The 19411-nt window shown below is 39.5% G+C and overlaps 1 protein-coding gene across 2 annotated transcripts in view; it reads left to right on the top strand.

Annotated features, from left to right (window-relative positions):
- The window catches only part of LOC122550628 (ubiquitin carboxyl-terminal hydrolase 35-like), a 113921-nt gene that overhangs the window by 14225 nt on the left and 80285 nt on the right, over positions 1-19411 (top strand). For both annotated transcript variants that reach the window (XM_043691674.2, XM_087988086.1), the window contains 2 exons: positions 4074-4766; positions 12522-12657. In XM_043691674.2, coding sequence (XP_043547609.2) covers positions 4085-4766; positions 12522-12657 — 818 coding nt within the window. In that variant the 5' untranslated portion in view covers positions 4074-4084. The remainder of the gene's footprint in view (positions 1-4073; positions 4767-12521; positions 12658-19411) is intronic.

Here is a 19411-nt window from a genome sequence, read left to right as displayed (position 1 = left end):
TCCTATCTTGTCCTTGCCTGCCCTGACTGTTTGTTTGACTCGCTTCTGTTCTCAACTGTACCAGTCTCAGATTGATCTCTTTCCTCACTATCTCCCTGGGTCCCACCCCCCCAACTTACTAGTTTAAATCCTTCCGAGCAGCTCTAGCAAATTTCCCTGCCAGTATATTAGTCCCTTTCCAATTTAGGTGCAATCTGTCCTTGTACAGGTCACTTCTACCCCAAAAGAGATTCCAGTGATCCAAAAATGTGAATCCTTCCCCCATACACCAGCTCCTCAGCCATGCATTCTTCTGCTCTCTCCTTCTATTCCTGCCCCCACTAGCTCGTGGCACCGGGAGTAATCCGGATATTACTACTCTCGAGGACCTCCTTTTTAAATTTCTGTCTAGCTCTCTGTAATCTCCCTTCAGAATCTCAACCTTTTCCCTTCCTATGTCGTTGGTTCCATATTCACCAGCCTATACTGTTCTATCTTCCTGATCAGTGCAGCTCCTGCCTCACTCTTCCACTACTAGACCTTGAGGGGTCTTACCTATTTGCATGGCACTTTGGTTTTCTCACTTAACCCTTCCCTGCTCTGCCAGCATGATTTTGCCCTTTCATGTCAAGCTAGTCATACTGAGTGCTCCCTCAAATTATTTGCATTTCATCTACATCTGTCTGGTATAATTCTTTTGTTCTAACTATAGGTGCTAAATTAAAAGATGCTTACCCAATTGCAGTGCCCTCCTGGGGGTGTGATGCATGATCCCGCTGACTGTGTAGGGGTACTTGACAAAGTGATAGAGGAACTCGGGAGAACAGTTTATTTCATACTCGTGAAAAAAAAAATGTATCTGTGGTCAAAGCTTGTTCTTCGAGGAGAAAGTGAGGACTGCAGATGCTGGAGATCAGAGCTGAAAATGTGTTGCTGGAAAGGCGCAGCAGGTCAGGCAGCATCCAAGGAACAGGAGAATCGACGTTTCGGGTATAAGCCTGAAGAAGGGCTTATGCCCTAAACGTCGATTCTCCTGTTCCTTGGATGCTGCCTGACCTGCTGCACCTTTCCAGCAACACATTTTCAGCTCAAAGCTTATTCTACTGAATTACAGAACTCTTTCAAGCTTTATGCAGATTACAACGTGTTTATTGTTATGACATGGGGTAAACCCTCCGGCTTAATTTAAGATCAGTGACACAGAAAAGATTTATCCCATGCTGTAATCTTAAATTTTTAAGTGGCCAAGAACTATTTTAAGTAAACATTAGCAACTTCATTTCATAAATTATAATAGAATAATGAACTAACAATTATTTGCAATTCCTTCCTCTAACCTATCTTTTACCTTCCCTTCTATAATACTAGTCTGATAAAACTCCCAATAAGATTTACAGAAAAATCCAAATTTTAAAACCTGCCAGCGGTTGAATCTTCTCTTTATCTTCATCGGTAGATTGGCTCTCAGATCAGTGTCTGTTTTTCTCAATGCAAACTCCTTCTCTCGATAGATACTTCTCAGGGAGTTCTGATTCGCAATCTACATCTTGGTCTGGTGGCAGTTCTCCTCCCAACTGTTCAATTTTCCCCAGTCTTGTACCCCAAGGCATCAGACTGTCATTGGCTTTTAAGATTGTCAATGTACTCAATTCAAACTTGATTGGAATTTGGTATTTTTTTGGGCTATAATTTAAACTGATTGGCCTAATTCAAATCTATTTTGTTGTTTGCAGGCAACTAGCTACCCCAGTAGCTAGAGCGCATGTTACATTGTGTCTTATTGAGAATGCTTGGTACTGTCACTGCTAGCTTTTACTCTCTTAAAGGTATAGTACACCCACATCTTCATAACATTATTAAATTCACAATTACTATTCCCACATGTCAACATCCATGTTTTCTGTTTTTCCCACAATTTGTATTTGCATTGTCTGTTTCTACCCAAAGGTTTTGCTTGGTACTAACCCTGACAGTCTGGAAGTCTTTCTTTGTTAGTTCCCAAGTACTTTGGATTGCTTATTGCTAAACCCTTAATACGTTCACCTGATTATTGGAAGGGGTTAATGAATAACGTAACCAATAAGTTGAAATGTTACTTAGATTACTGAGTGTAGAAACAGGCCCTTTGGCCCAACAAGTCCACACCTACCCGCCGAAGTGCACTCAACCAGACCCATTTGTCTACATTTACCCCTGCACCTAACACTACAGGCAATTTAGCATGGCCCGCACCTAACCCGCACCTTTTTGGACTGTGGGAGGAAACCAGAGCACCTGGAGGAAACCCACGCAGACACGGGGAGAATGTGTGAACTCCACCCAGACAGTCCCCTGAGGCGGGAATTGAACCTGGGTCTCTGGCGCTGTGAGGCAGCAGTGCTAACCACTGTGCCACCGTGCATGCAATATTTTTGAAGCATTGAAAAGGAAACAACATGAATGTGTATAACACCTTGAAGATAAAGTATCCTAAGTTAATTCACAGAAATATTGTAAAACTTATTTACATATAGTATGATTGGCATAGCTGACCAAAAGCTTGGTCGTAAATGTGGATTTGTAAGACTATACAAAGGGAAGGAATAGAGCTTTGGAGACTTAGAGATGGAATTCTAGAATTTAGGGCATAGGCAGCTGACGGCACAGTCACCAACAGTGGAAAATTTACAATGGACGAATGCTTGAAGCTATAATTAAACGGATGCAAATATTTTGTAGTATTGAGAAAATTGGGTGATTAGAGAAACCTAGGATGAAAATTATCAACATTTGAGGCATAGCTTGATCAGAGGCTGATGTAATTCAGCAAGCACAGCAGTGATAGGGAACAGGATATGATGCAAGGAAGTACATGGATGGCCTTAAGTTTACAGAAACTAAATTGTGCAAGGCTAGTCAGATGTGCGTTAGAACGAGCAAGTCTAGAGTAGCAACGTCATGAATGAGGGTTTATCCACCAGATGGCTGAAGCAATGGCAAAGTCAGGTAATGCAAGGTGAAAGAATTAGGTGGTGGTAATGATGCTGTGAATAAGTGGTTCGGGAGTCATTTTAATCAGTGATGCCAAAGTTACAAACTGCTGACAATTGATAGGAAGAGGGATAGAGTCAGTGCTCGGGTACAGATTTTGGAGCAGTGACTGAAATCAATCGTGCCATTCTCCCCAGTAATTAATTGGAGGAAATTTGTGTTCCTCCTTTACTGGATGTCAGATAAGCTATCAAATAATTCAGCAATAGAGGAGTCATCGAGAGAAATGGAAGTCAGGTAAAGTTTAGTGTCAGCAGCATAGATTTTAAAACTCTGTGCTGAATTTAAATTATTGATTTTTGTACCTAGTCAAGCAATGTAATGCACTTTCTTTTACACATGCCTTTTTGTATGTATTTGGCAGTTAAATGACTTAATTTATTTTAGTAGTTTTTAGTAACTTCAAAATATTAGTGCTTTCATCAATAAATAATTTTGAATATTGCTGAAAATACTCTAATTTTGTCCAAACTTTTCATCTTGCATTCATCTGGACATTTTCACAAGACTATAAATTCGTGGAGAAAACCAACATCTACTTGGTATAAGAGGAGAATGCAGATTAATTAGCAAGTGGTAGAGGCATAGCCATGAGGAATGCATCTGTTACTGCTGATTTGATAGTTAATAGGCAGAGATTAACTTTTAAAGCAGGCATTAAGAGATCTTGTGGTGTAATATTTGCATTGCTATCTATGTTCAGGTCTCACCTGTTCCAGACGTACTTCATAATACTCATGAGCAGGTTCATGAAAAATATTTTTAACCTAAGCATTTAATTATGGTTGGTCAGTGCACAGCCTTGAGAAATGAACAAGTAAAAGGTGGTCACCTATTTTGTTAAACTGAAGCAGGCACTGTGCATGTACATGTTCTTTGTGTCTGCAAAGAACATGACTTTGTTCAATTTGCATTTACTGGAAGCTGCATATATTAATACAAGATGAAGTGTTTTGACAAAATGTCTTTTTTGATCAATACTTGAACTCTATTACCAAATAATTATTCATAAATAATGTGTGCATAACATGTGACTTAATGGAATTAATGCAATTTTTTTTTAGATTCCAAAGACATGGACAAGATATTAGAAGCCATGCTGTTGTCCCAACATCCAGCTTCAGTAAAACATAGCTTTGTGAGACGTATTTTAGAGGCAGCGAAGCAACCTCTCGACAGTAAACAGTGTTGGGCTATGTTTGAGTTATCTACAAATCTTATTCTGTTGGGTGATACAAAATTCAAAAAGGATGTGGGCAAAGAAGTTCTAGAGGCCTATGCTCTGAACCACATTTCAGAGTTCGAGATTTATTTTGATGCGAAGCTTATCTTGAAACTGATGCAAGATGGTTATGGAACATTGAACAGAAGGAGTGTTGGTATTATTGAGTACATTCAACTCGGATTGAAGTATGTTCAAGACAATTCTTCTGCTGATGAAGTATTTCATGTCCTCCAAATTGAACTTCTCCGAATAGTGTGTGAGAAACCTGGATCAAAGCTATGTGCCAGCATTAGTAAACTTATTGTTGAATATCCCCAATGTATTCCCACTGGGAAGTTTCAAGTGGTATTCTGCCAGCAACTTGTTAGAAGCATAGGACAGTTTCAGAATGGATCAGAAGAGGAAGATGAAATAGTGGAATTCTTGGATCAAGTAAATAAAGTAAGCAGCTTGTTACAGAGAATCTGGCAAACTCAAACTGCAGCCATTATTCCATCCTTGCGGGAGCTGTTTACTGTTATTTCATCAACAGGTAAGGAAAAATGCTTTGTATCTGAAATGATTATTAGATGTTTATTTTTTTACCTTCAAACCTTTTGTGAACCAAGCTATCTTCAGGATGTTGGGAATCATCCAAAAGTTAAAATGTTTCTTAAATTTGTAGGTTTTTATCTACTTTCTTTCTGCTCTGTTTTGTGGGAGAACTTGGATGTTTGTATGCTATGATATGCCAAAAAAACTGAGACTTGTTCAGGCAGTGTTGTATGATGAATTATTGCTATTGATTACTTTACCTGAGATTGGTTCAAATCTACATGTAGAAGCTCTTCATACGTTTGCAAGGGCATTTCAGTGTGCTAATGAACATTTGAGTTACTCTCTGCTCTTGCATTTAACATTAATACCTTAGATCATGAGTGCGCATTTTTGTTCTGAAGCAGCTTCATTGAAATTATTATTTTGGCCTCTTGTTACCATTTTGCTCTTTTTCAGTACATTTTTACCATATTTATGAATGTGCACTGCTGAAGGGAGTAGATGTGGTGGGTATACATGCATGCAAAATGCTGGGGGAAAGAGGGGTAGTCCTAAATGCAGGCTTCACTTTTTTGTTAAAAAGAATAAAAACCATTTGCACCATATTTTGATAGTCTTCAGTAGTGAGTACATTTTACACTCGTTTGAAGTGTTTATTAAATCAAAGGTTTTTGATTGAATGTTTATGAGCAAAATAACTTATTTTCCATCATTCAATTTTATGTTGGCAGCCTAGTTTAGAGAACATTTAACTTGTGATTAAACAAAATATGCTGTTATCAGTCATGTGAAAGATCCATGCCTGATTTTTCCCTCTGACACAGTTGTCAAGATCCACCTCTGCCAATTCTTCTCTTTTGTCTAGATGAGTGGGACGACGCTGAACTAGTTCTTGTAAACAAAGAATCTCCTGCAGTTGCACTTTCTTTCATCATCACCTCAGTTCTCTGAAGGATTTATTCTTGGGCTGGCTTCTATTTTGAAGATGAAGCAATTACCTATGACTATTACCTTGTCCATAACTATTACCTTGTTACTGATTCTACCCTGGAAATTTTCACAGTCTAGTATTGAACTAAACTCTGAACTAAATTTGTAACTTCATTGTCTCTGACTGTCCACTTCTCCCTCTCTAAGTTAACCTATCTATGCCCCAGATTATGTGCTATTGAAACCCTCATAATGTTGATCTGAAATTTTTAAAAACATTCCTCACACAATGGATTATTGCTGGTAATGCCAGACTTTATTGCTATTCTCTTTTCCTATGAGAAATTACTGGTGAGCTGTCATGAGCTGCAACAATCCATGTGGTGCACATACTTGAGTGTTGTTCAGGAGGTGGTTCCAGGATTTTGACCCAGTGACAGCACTGTCCCACTGACATCCCATTTATTCAAATGGCTCTAGTCCACCAGTGTCTCCAATTTATGATTGTTGTCCTGTTCAAATCTCTGGCATTTCTCCTCCCTGCCTTTGTACTATCCTGATTGTCCAGATCTAGGTTATGTCTAATTTAGCTATGTCTTCCTACAGCTTTTGTTTATTCCTGTGCCTTAGCTGCCCCCGCCCTAGGTTCTGGACATTTCTTCCAAAACTGTCTGTTTTCTTAACTCAAATGTTCTCCTTAAAAGTGGTCTCTTGACCAAGCTGGATGTCTTAATGTTTTCTTTGTCATGTGTGAAGTTTTGTTTGATTATGCTCCTGTTATGAACTTTGGGATGATTCATTACATTAAATGCACTACATAAATGCAAGCTGTTTGATAATATTTGCTTTTTTATGAAGTTGTATCTGTAAGAGATCTAGTTTAGATTATACAACTAAATATCCTTCCCAAATAAAGTATCTAAATATACCGGGAAATGTTTGATGCTATGGTTGGCCAGTATCATGTTTCCAAACTGCCATCACTCCTTTCAATGCATGAATATTTCACCTATGACAATCATAAGTCCGTTTGGTTATGTTTCCTTGAGGAATAACTTTTGCCAGGCTACTGAAAGCCTTGCTTTTTTGTTTCATTGCTGTATGGGCTGTTTCTACTTGACCCCCAAAAACAGGCAGGTATAACATCAATTTAAATCTTGTGAAGTACTAGCATCTTGGAAATGCATCACCACGTCAGTATTGTAGGGAGCATTGCTTTGTATTAGAACCTCAGCCATGACTTTGGTTAGACACAAAAAAGTCAGGTGCTCCCGATGTGGTCGTCTTTACATCGGTGAGATCAAATGTAAACTTGGGGAATACTTTGGGGAGCATCTCAGCCAGGCTTGTAGAGGCCAACTGGACCTCCCAGTCACCATCCATTTTAATTCCCCTTCCCACTCCCTTTCCGACATGACCCATCCATTGTCACAACGAACCAAACCGCGAATTGAAGGAACAAAATTTCATCTTCCATCTCGGCAGCCTTATAGTCTGGAGGATTCAACATTGAGTTCTCCAATTTCAAACAACTTCCCTTCCTGTCCCCTGACTCCCTTCCAAGCCCCCCCCCCCTTCTCCCTTCCACTCCCTCCTGCCACCAACTAGATTCATTCCTCCCATTGACCAAGCAGGTCATACCCTCTACCTGTCTTCATCTATCACCATTTCACCACCCTACCCCTGCCACCCCATTAATCTGCAGCTCCCTTTACACCCACCCCAAGTCCTGAAGAAGGGTTACACCCAAAATGTTGACTTCACCACCACCTGATGCTGCCTGGCCTGCTGTGTTCTTCTAGCTTCCTGCTTGTCTACCATGATATGGACCTTAACCACAACTCTCTTGCATTAAAAAAAAACACCAGAAATTTAGCTAACTTAACAATTTATATTTTTAGTATTATGACTTTGTGGGAATGAAGCATGGATTCTAGTTTGCTTTCATTTTGATTTTATGATCAACTTGAGAAAGTGCACTGATAGTCTAGCCCCGCTACTCTCGTCATCATCACAAAAGTAAAAGATTAATCCAAGTTCTCACTTCATCTGTGTCGTGGATTCAGAAAGCAGAGAGGTTTATATACTTAACACTTCATGAGATGAGTGTCACTGGCTGTGCACTCCTCATTGCCTTGAGAAGATGGTTGTGGTGAGCTGCCTTCTTGAATCTCTGCAGTCCTTGTGTTGTTGGTAGACCTACAATGCCTTTAGGAAGGGAATTCAAGAAATTTCACCCAGCAACACTGAAGGAATGAGGATATGTTTCCAAGCCAGGATGGTGGGTGGCTTGGAGGGGAACTTGGAGGTGGTGGTGGTGTTATCGTGTATCTGCTGCCCTTGTCCTTATAGATGGAAGTGGTTGTGGGTTAGGAAGGTGCTGTCCAAGGATCTTTTGGTGCCTTTCTGCAGTGTGTCCAGTAGATAATATATACTGCTGCTACTGTATGTCGATGGTGGAAGGGTTGGATATTTGTGGATGTGGTGCCAATCAAACAGGCTGCTTTACCTTAGACAATGTTGAGCTTCGAGTGTTGATGGAGCTATACTCAACCAAGCAACTGGGCAGTGTTCCATTACACATCTGAATTATGCCTCATCATGGTGGACAGGCTTTGGGGAGTCTAGGAAGAGTTACTTACCACAGTATTCCTAGCCTCTGACCTGCTCTTGTAGCCATTATTTAATTGGTGAGTTCAGTTAATTTTCTGGTCAACCGTAATCCCCACGATGGAGATAGTGGGGGAGTTCAGTGATGGTAACACCATTAAATGTCAAGAGTCAGTGGTTAGGTTGTCTCTTATATGAGATGATGCGAATGTCACTTGTCACTTATCGTCCAGACCTTGTTCCATCTGACCATGAACAGCTTCACTATTTGAGGAGTCTTGGATGGTGCTGACCATTGTCCAGTCATCAGTGAACTTCAAATTAAAGTCATTAAAGCAGCTGAAGGTGGTTGAGCCGAGGACATTTTGGATTAGATTAGATTGCTTACAGTATGGAAACAGGCCCTTCGGCCCAACAAGTCCACACCAACCCGCCGAAGCGCAACCCACCCAGATCCATTCCCCTACATTTACCCCTTCACCTAACACTATGGGCAATTTAGCATGGCCAATTCACCTAACCTGCACATTTTTGGATTGTGGGAGGAAACCCACGCAGACACTGGGAGAACGTGCAAACTCCATACAGAGAGTCGCCTGAGGCGGGAATTGAACCCAGGTCTCTGGCACTGTGAGGCAGCAATGCTAACCACTGTGCCACCGTGCCGCTCACTAAAGAAGGCACATTTGTCCGTGAATATATCATGAGCAACTCCTGCAGAGATGTCCTGGAGCTGAGGTGATTGACCTCCAACAGCTTCCACTATCTTCCAATATGCCAGGTATGATCAATCTTGGGACAAAATGCCGACTATCCCACGTTTACAAATATCCACAGATGTTTGCAAATCTACCGTGGCCTTATTCTCTTGCTAAGTACCTGGAATCTCAACCTACATGTACTTGTAAAGGAAGAGTTCATCTTTACTCTTCATCTCAATTCATGTAATCTCATCAGGGATCATAAGGCAGTTTGATGTTTAAATTAGTTTGCAGTATCAGTGATGATTTTGTTGAAGTACCTGTTTGGTGTTTATGCTGCAGCAGGAGTTCTGTGTCCATGTCCTCCTATTGATAAGGAAACCAGTTCATATCTTCAACAGTCAAGATCCTAAATGACCTGTGACATTACTAGGGTGCAATTTGTTCCATTATAGTAACACAACGAAATGGGCATTTGATATGCCACTGGACTTAGCATCGAGTTTGCTTTCACTGACATAGTCAGATCATTCTTTCAGCCACTTGGACAGCACTTAGCTGAGTTTTTAAAAAACATCTTTTTGATACCAGGTTGGCTGGTTCTGACTTGACATCCTTTAAAGGAATTGGATGGTTTCTCATTCTTCTGGAGCAGTACATTGGAAGTGTAATGACTGGATATGTAATTTTCCTGTGTTTTTGATTATGGAATGAAATGGGGAAAGCATGGTTTTAAGAAATAAGGATTATGCAAAGGGTTTACTGGACTTTTTAAAAGTGAGTTGCCAGACACTCATTGTGACACCTCTTTAGACTGCTGTTTGTCCAGTCAATGGGAAAAGTCACTGAAGATGAATTGGAATCGGAGAGTGTGTATGAAAGAGATTTGGCCAACAACAAGTAGCTGATTGGTCTGTTGAGTTAGAACCGGTTGTTGATGATGATGACCTTTTGCCTGCCAGCAACTGAGATTGGGTCTGAGGTAGCTGACCAGCTTGTAGATTTAAATGTTTGATCAGATGCCATTGGAACACAGAAGCAAAGAGTTGCCCTTTTCTCTGAAATGAAAAAAAAACAAACATGAGGAATGCTAGTTTATTTTCCCTTTAGTTACTGTGACCTGTGCTTTTAAACCAATAAGTCAGATACTTTATAAGTGTGGACCAGTTACCCTGTGCCTCCTGCAAGCGAGTGAAAGTACATAGGAAAGGAAGATCGATGAGCAGCAAGTCCAGAAATGCCAAAAGAATAATCTAAGTGAACCTGTGGACAGGGGCCATTGAACTGTCTTCCTAGTCTTTGCTTCTTCCCTTAACACTCATAAATTTTTTTGTTTTGTTTCTGAGAATATCTGTATGTATGTGTAGGGGGAGTTTTGTAAGGGGGTTAGAGTTTTAATGAGTAGTGTTATATGTCACCAATTCATATAGCTAAAATTTCTCTATGCATAATAAATGGTCATTCTCATTAACTACGGAAAACTGGTCTGTGCTTTCTGTCAACTTGGGTTTAAAAGGCAAGTAAATAGTGGAATTTTGAGTACTTCTATAAAATCATTATCTGTTGTGAAGACTGTGGAAATAGTGTGACTTTATTTCTAGCATGCTTGCCGAGGTGAAATATAATAGAGACACCAATCAATCAATCAATCAATCAATCAATCTTGACTTGTACAAAAACCATTGCATCTCTATTGTTTCTAAGTTGCATATTTATTATTTTTGTAGAAATTTCCATATTTATCAAGTGTTATTAGGTAAGTATGTTCTGAAGATTTCTATAATAATTTGAGAACTTGACTGATAAAATGCAGCAAAGATAAATTTTAGTTTTACATTTCTATGAAAGTCTGACTGTCTCTTAAGGTCATAAAATCATTTTGAACATAGAGTGTAAGCACCTTTGCAGGGCGTCATGCAGTTTTCAGTTGAATGACCAGCAAGCCAGAGATGATGATGCAGGTTTTCAAGGTTTCTGTAAGAGATGTTAACTGAAGAAAGTAGAATCAAATGAATGCGCAGAAGTTTGCTGAAATGAAATTCATTACATCTAAGCAAGAAAGTTTTAGTTTGGAGATCTGGGAAATCTTTCAGTTAGATCTGAGTGTCTGTAAAATTATTGCTGGGATAAAATGGATGTGTCAATTTGAGATATAATGAGATTCTATTTGTTTTTATGTAGCATAATAAGACTTGTTTTGCCTATATTCAATAAATGCTGTGCTCTTTGATTGAAGTACATTAGTATCCTCTTGTAAAGAGGTTCATGGTAAACAAAATTAAAAATAAAACTAATGATCTATCAAGGCACATTTCTCCTGGGATCTATCTTATTAAAATAATGCCATCCTTAGGATCATAACAAATACCGCATTCCTGGGAACATTGCAGATGCTGTGCCACTTTCCTTTGTGTTACTCATATGAGCCAGAGATAATTTAGTGAATTCTTCTGTAAATTAGTCTGGAGTCATGAAATGCCAAGTATGGCTAATTAGTAGGATAGTTGCAGATTTTTTTTTCTATAGTCCCTAATGTGTTCAAAATCTCAGCTGGGTGAAAATAAACTGAGCAGATGCTTATGTAATGGAGAACTTGAAGTGCTGCATTTCTGCATTCTTCACCCTATTGCTAAATAACTTGAAGCCAATATTAGCTAATAATTTCTTGTTAGGTTTTGTAAGTCTGTGTAAAGAAGTTTCTTATACTGTATTAACATACTCCAAAATGTTAGTCTGTTCTAATGACATCTAAAAATGCAGTTCACTTGAACTAGATCTGGTTTACAGGTAATGTCACTTGGATATGTATATCCTGCATTTCATTAATTGGAGAGAGATTGTTTTCTTTTATTGGAAAATTAGAACTACTGTAGTGATATGGTACGGGTTTGCTGAGTTTAAGTGCTTTGAAGAAATAGGACCAATTGATGAATCGTGAGCAGTTTAATGTACACAAAGTTTTAGGATACTTATTTCTGACTGTATATGTCCTTTTGTCGTGTGGGTGAAGAAGTTAGATGGATGTTTGTTTTGTTGTGATTTACAGATAATGCAAAGTGAAGATGTGAGAATATTAAGTTAAAAATCACACAACACCAGGTTATAGTCCAACAGGTTTATTTGGAAGCACTAGCTTTTGGAGCACTGCTCCTTCATCAGGTGGTTGTGGAGTATAAGAATTCTTAAGATATTAGTTACAAAAATTCTATTTAGTTAGAAATAACTTTGCATTACCTGCAACAGCACAGCAGGAAATTGACTAAGGAACAAAGTAGGCCAAATACAATGGCATTGGTTTAATGATTTGAATGTTTTACAGTGCTCTGTCCTGAAACAAATTGGGAGCCTACTTAAGATATGCTGTTATGATGAGTTATAATTTCAGATCCAGAAAGAAAACATGTTGAATTTTCAGGAAACGCTGCTTTAATATGATTATGCTAAAAGCTTGACTCCGAATACTTTTTCAAAGAACTTTATTTTAGTTGATGTTTACTAATCTTTTGCAGAAGGATCTGAGGGACCATCAAATGCACTGGCCACAGTCATCCAGTATGTTCCGTTGGAACTCATGGATGGGGTCATTCGAAACTTGACCAATGACGACTCCATTACAGATAAAGAGCTGATGACTGCTTTAACCAAGTAAGGTTTCTCTGGATTGTTGAGATCATTTTAAAACTAAGACATAATTATGTTGCAGGATCATGTGTCGGATCTTTACTAACGTGATACAGCATTGTGCTCAAACCTTTGGGCCCTGAATTTTCCATTGCTGCACGGTGACTTTGTGATTTCATAGAAAAGACACTAAACAAAGAACAAGCCCTTTCCTTTATTGTTTGCTCACAAGTTAGAGGCACGCTATCCCAGGGAGGCTTGAAGTATAACGCTCACTTCTTGGCCAGGATGTTGTATGGAAATTAAGCGGGGTCGAATAAGAAATATTGTGGAAATTAAGAATCTGGGGGAGTAAAACGATGGGAAGTCAATTACCATGCAGATTTTGAATGTCTTGGTTTATTCATTATTGGGTTAAATTATTGGTTCATCATTTCAGCAGGAAAGTAGAAATTGCAGTGAGAAGCTAAATTCACTGAAGATGTTTCAGTATATGAAAAAGGCTACCATTGTGCAGCCATGTCTATCTGTTTTCTACCAGACATAATGTGTTAACAGAATAGATATCAGAATTAAAAAAAAAACTGCAAAAGCTGGAATCCAAAGTAGACAGGCAGGAGGCAGGAAGAACACAGCAAGCCTGGCAGCATCAGGAAGTGGAGAAGTCAATATTTTGGGTGGGGATGGGTGTAGGGGGAGCTGCAGATAAAGGGGTTGGCGTGGGCAGGGTGGTGAAGTGGGGATAGGTGAAGACAAGTAGAGGGTATCACCTGGTTGGTCAATGGGAGGAATGAGTCAGGTTGGTTACAGAGAGGAGTGGATGGGAGGGGACAGGAAGGGAGTCAGGGGACAAGAGGAAGGGAAGTTATTTGAAATTGGAGAACTCGATGTTGAGTCTTCCAGGCTGTAGGCTGCCCAGGCAGAAGATGAGGTGATGTTCCTCCAATTTTCGGTTTCACTTGTTGTGGCGGTGGAGGAGGCCAAGGATGGTCATGTCGGAAAAGAACAGGAAGGGTAATTAAAATGGGCAATGGCTGGGAGGTCCGGCCAGCCCCTGCAGGCCTGGCAGAGATGTTTGGTGAACCATTCCCTAGATTTGCGTTTCATCTCCCCAATGTAGAGAAGACCACTTTGGGAGCACCAGATACAGTAAACTAGGTTGGGCGAGAGGCAGGTGAGCCTCCACCTGTCATCACCTATCCCCACTTCACCACCCTCCCCCTTCCACCCCCTTTATCTGCAGCTCCCCCGACACCCACCCCTGTCCTGAAGAAGGATAACACCTGAAATGTTGACTTCTCCACTTCCTGATGCTGCCGGGCTTGCTGTATTCTTCCAGCCTCCTGCCTGTCTACAACAAAATAGATATCAGCATCATTTATCAACCCAAACATGGATGTTGTATGGGTCTCGCTGCCATTTCTGTATTGTGCTTCAGGTGATAAATTGAGTTGTATTGAACACTCTGCCATCACTAGCAATGTCCTCACATCTAACATGATGTGCAGTGGTGTGACTTGATGAGTCACCAGCAGATTCCAGTACACAGTATGATTGCTTATTTAGATATACAAAGGAAGAACCAGCCTTGGGTAATTCCACAACATAGAATGATCTGCTCAACAGTGGTCATTGGCTTCAGTTCCTTGTTTAATAAGTGTGGTGCTAGAAAAGCACAGCCGGTCACGCAGCATTCAAGGAGCAGGAGAGTTGATGATTCTAGCATAAACACTTCATCGGGAATGTGGGGGAGGCCCAAGAGGGCTGAGAGATAAGTGCGTGTACCAGGTATTGTTCTCATCCGTGAAAGGCTCCTCATTTGCTGACTTTGATTTATTTCGTTCCTTATCCTTTTGAGATTATATCTGTTCATTTTCAGTTCTGTTATTTACTGCTTGCATTTTTCTTTACAAAAATATACTTCTAACTGAAACTGTTTCACCCTTTTGTTTTCCCTTTGTGCTCCTTCACCCATCGCTACCAGCCAGGTATCAAGCTTACGATTGTTAAGCTACTTCACTCTGCCATATGTACATATTGACCCTGTAGTGCGGCTGTTGGCTTAACTGTCAAGCCATCGCATTTCCTCTATCCCATACTCACCATCCTCTGTATGCCCTTGTGGTGCAGTAAACCAAATATGTTAAGTATAGAGCTAGTATTAATGGGACAATAACCAAAACATTGGAGTTGATCCTAATCTTTTGGTTGAGTTGTACATCCAATTCCCAATTGCATACGTCCTCCCTGCTTGACATTATCAAGTGCCCTAGCTTGTTCCTGCTGTGTGTTATATGTTCTGTACAGTTGCTGGGCTGTAACTTGAATAACTGGAAAATATTTGGCAACAGTGGAATTATTGTAACCGAGGACTAGCTCAGATACTGTCCAGTTTTCCTTATTGCCTTGCTTGGTTTATACGTTAGGCATTTCTCTCCTATAGGAGAAAGTGAGGTCTCCTATAGCTTTCCAACAGTTCTGTCTTTCCACCTGAGCTAGTACCCATAGATATGCGCATTCTGCATGGCTGGTTAAATGACAAAATTAATTGTTCCCATTATTCGTGTTGTTCTTGCTTCTTGGGATGAGGTAATGCAATATCTCCCTAAGCCTGCATGCGCAATGTGGGTTGGCTCCACTGCATTCTATATAGCTTCTATCAAACAACTGACTGCTGCATTAAACCCGCTCTTTGCTTCTTCTCATATATTGGATGTAACACACTTCTGAAGGTATTTCTGCACCGCATTCATGTAATATCTATCACATTACCTTCTGTCTCTGCATATTACGATCCCTTATACGTTAATTCCCCCTAATTACCTGAATATTCTCCACACTGAATAATCTCTTAGTAGGCATTGACCCTGGTATAATAATGACAATGTATTTAACACATGTAACATTCCATGCTGTTTGGGACATTACAGGTTAAACAAATGCGTGTTTGTTATTCACAAGCATCTCTCCCTCATGAACTTGTCTCAGTTTCCTATGTCTGTTCGACATCATTCTTCACTGCATCATCTGAGAACTTGTTGTACATATTAATCAAGCTATTTATGTATGATTCTTTGGACAGTTGTCAAGCACCAAATTACCTATCTCAGGTCTTGTCTGTGTCAAGCTGTTTGTCCTGGATCCCTTGCCTATTTACCACAGTTTTCTTAAATTGAGAACTTAAAATTGGACTGAAGGGTCTGTTTCCGTGCTGTACATCACTATGACTCTATAAAATATGGATCTTTTGATCCTCTATTACCAAATGAATTGAATTCACGACTGAGATCCCTGTGTTCAATGCTATGGCGACATCATTAACTTGATTGTGTTTCCTTCAACTGTTTACCTCGAGGGGGTACCCAATTGGCTGTCTTCCACTGTTGCACCAAACCACCAATGTTGTTCCATGCCATACTTTGTCCCATCTGTTTGGACTTGTTAAATTGAATAAATGAATGTATTTTAATTCTATCCTTTTGTTTTAATCAATTTCTCAAATGGCTGAGTGCGTGCCTTGCTGATTTAAAAATGTTATCTCATTTTACTGGCCACACCAAAATTTGCAACATACTTCCATTCTTTGAGCCAACTCGTTTTGAACTGATTTGCTACAGTGTTAGTTACTTCAGATTCATTTGTATTCTTACATGGTTCTCCAACATAAAGCCATTCTTGACTCTTGTGACCTTATCGAAAGATAGCCATTCTTCCTCTCTCCAGCTATGGCCCTTCTGTTTTGGGTGGTGGCCTGACTCTAGTAACAAAATGGAGATTGACAGCCAAGCCAAATCAACATTGCTACTTATTTTCAAAACAGTAAAATTAAAACCTTCAAAAACTCTGAAGTTTACCCTAACGGTTCCTAATCAGATGTTTAAAGTTACCAATTGCAGACTTTGTGAATGATCAATTGCAGATGTCAATCTGTAGCTTATACAAAAGATCTGGCAATTAACTAACAAGACAATAGCTTTGGTAGAGCAAAATTAAACAAAGTAATCTAATTGATTTATGTTATAAACTGAAAAGTCTTTGTCTTCTTTGTGAGGCTGAATATAGACAGACAAACACAATACAGCCATAAATAAAAGAAAAGAACAGAACTGGCCAGATGGCTTAAGTGGTTTCCACTATGCATTGTTCCATAGGAATAAATGATAAGTTTTTGATTGACATCTTCAGAAAATCAGTCAGGGTCGCCTTTACAGTTGACTCAGATGTATGCAGTAATACCTCGTTTTCTATTCTGAGCCTCCAAGAGCTAGACATGGGAGGTGAGCAGGGAGTTTTCAAATCTTAATGCTGTAGCATCAACAGCCAGATTATTTTTCCACAGAAAACACAGCCAAAATCTTGTTTAAATTCTAGCCTTCTCCATAAGATCCCAGTTACCATTCAACATCTGTCATCTGTTTGAGCAAGTAGTCTTTTCCAGACTTGCTGGAACCAAATCCCAGGCAGTGACTTTGTTAATAATCAACTTCTGTCTGTTTAAACTTAATGCTGTTGCCCAGTGACACAACATCTGCAGAACCTTCTGATCAGAACCAATGTGCAATTAACCTCCAGGCCTGGCCTCAAATAAACAAAACCTTGTTTGGTCTGTATTTTTTTTCAACACAAGCTGTTACCCAGAATACAAAAGTCATTTTATTTCACAGCTCCAAACCAAAATTGATAAAAGAATAAACTAAAAGTAATGAAAAATCAGCAAGAGTTCTAACACTTTACCACCTTTAAATAGAACTGAATTTGATAATTGTATGCATATTTCCAACAAGAGTTGATAAATACTAGTCTTATTTATACTTTTTGTTCACTTTGTATATAATCCCAAATTGATAGATTCAATTGAATTGCATCCTGATAAATTATTCAAAGTTGTCAAATATGTTTATTGTTTTGCTTCATGTTCTTATTACTATTCAATTGTATTTGAGTCTCAAAGAAGCTTACCTGTCTAAATCTTTTTCGTATTTTTACAGTATTCATAAAACAGAATTCAAATATTCCAATTTGATTGGAGGCACTAGCATCTTTAGCATGCTGATTCTTTACAACTTAGGTGTCATCTCAGTTTTTCAAAAGTAACTTGCCAAATGCCTTCAGATTATTTGCATCTCAAAGTTGTTCCAAGTTCACATGACAGTATTGGGAGGCCAGCAAACCTCCTGTTATTTTAAATCTCCTTTTTAAATTTTTTTCAATTGAAACTGCTTGTGTGTTGATGTCTGTGCCTTTGGATAGAATAGAATATCCTTTATTGTCACGTGTGTTCAAGTACAGTTGTAGAGGAGCACAGTGAAAAGTTTTACTGTTACTACTTATGGCGCCATCTTAGATACAAATACCTACACACACATTTTAGATACAAAAAGAGGAACAGAAAAGAAAACTGGTTGAATTACTTTACAGAAATAAGGCATAGTTAAAAGGATAATCATTATAGTCATATAAACAAATTACACTTAAACATTACATTGCAGTAGCTTCCACACATGGTCTGTATGCAGATGCCAGGCCCCAGACCAACAAATGTTCTCGCTCCAGTCCGCTTCGCACTGGCTCTCAGCTGTTCCATGCTAAATTTTTTTCCAGGGCTCGCTCCCCTGCGCCTGCTGCTGCTCCAGGGAACACCAGCTTCTCCATTTCCCCTCGGGTAAGTCAAAGTCATTAGTTGGAAAAAAAAGCAAGGAAGAAAGAGAAAAAAGCATGGAAAAAGAACAGGCGGAGAAGATTAGCTCCGGCTGTAACATCTTACTTTGCTGCTATCTTATACTAAAATGATAGTTTTTAAAAAAAAACTTGTCCTGCATATGAACTTGAAACTCTTTGCTGTCTGTCTTCTGGAAAAGAAAACAAAGATACGTTGTGGTTCTGTCTGGACATCCTTCATGGTTCTGTCCAGACAACCAGAATATGTGGTACTGATTGCATTTATTTATTTAGGGTAAGAAAGGAGAACCAGCCTTAAGCAGCCTAAGACTCTTTTAAAAAGTTATAAATATTTCCTCCTTCAGAGTTTCAAATCAAGCTGTTCAGGGTTGTATTACAAACATCTGGGATATGAATTCAGGTCCTCTGAACCTGAGGAACGAAGATTACTACTGTACCATACTCGTTCCTTACACCTGTAGTCACATACGCGTGACATTATTCAACTGTACAACATAGAGCCTCATGCTAAACTAGCATCTGTGGCTTCAGTTCCTTGTTCCGGTGTATGCATACACTAGGTATTGTTCTCATCCATGCAGGACTTCCTCGTATCTTCTGATATTGTCTTTGTCTTTATTGTTTCATTCTTTCTCTTGTCTAGTGAGCACCTGCTAATCATCTTCCTGCTTTTTTTAAACTAATTGTATCTTATTTCCCTAGGAGAGATTATTCTAACGGAAGCTTTTTAATCCTTTCAAAAGGAAGGTAAGTAAAGTAACTCAGAGTCATAGAGATGTACAGCACGGAAACAGACCCTTCGGTCCAACCCATCCATACCGACCAGATATCCCAACCCAATCTAGTCCCACCTGCCAGTACCCGACCCATATCCCTCCAAACCTATCCTGAGGAGTTCCTCAGTCTTGGGACTGAAATAATTGGTTCCAGCAGACGCAACCAACTTTATTTATGCGAGTTCCAAATGTGCTGTCATGCCCTCTTGGATCAAACAGCCTTGTAATGTTTATGTATGGTATATGCCCTTTTGGCTGAGGTATTGATGAAGGGTTGGGATTGGAATGCATCCAGAAATGATAAGAGGAATCTGGGACCTAAG

The sequence above is a fragment of the Chiloscyllium plagiosum genome, unplaced genomic scaffold (assembly GCF_037043375.1).
Source record: "Chiloscyllium plagiosum isolate Xiang-an unplaced genomic scaffold, Cpla_swu_hap1 HiC_scaffold_6, whole genome shotgun sequence".
Classification (NCBI taxonomy): Eukaryota; Metazoa; Chordata; class Chondrichthyes; order Orectolobiformes; family Hemiscylliidae; genus Chiloscyllium; species Chiloscyllium plagiosum.
This window is presented reverse-complemented; position numbering and strand designations above follow the sequence as displayed.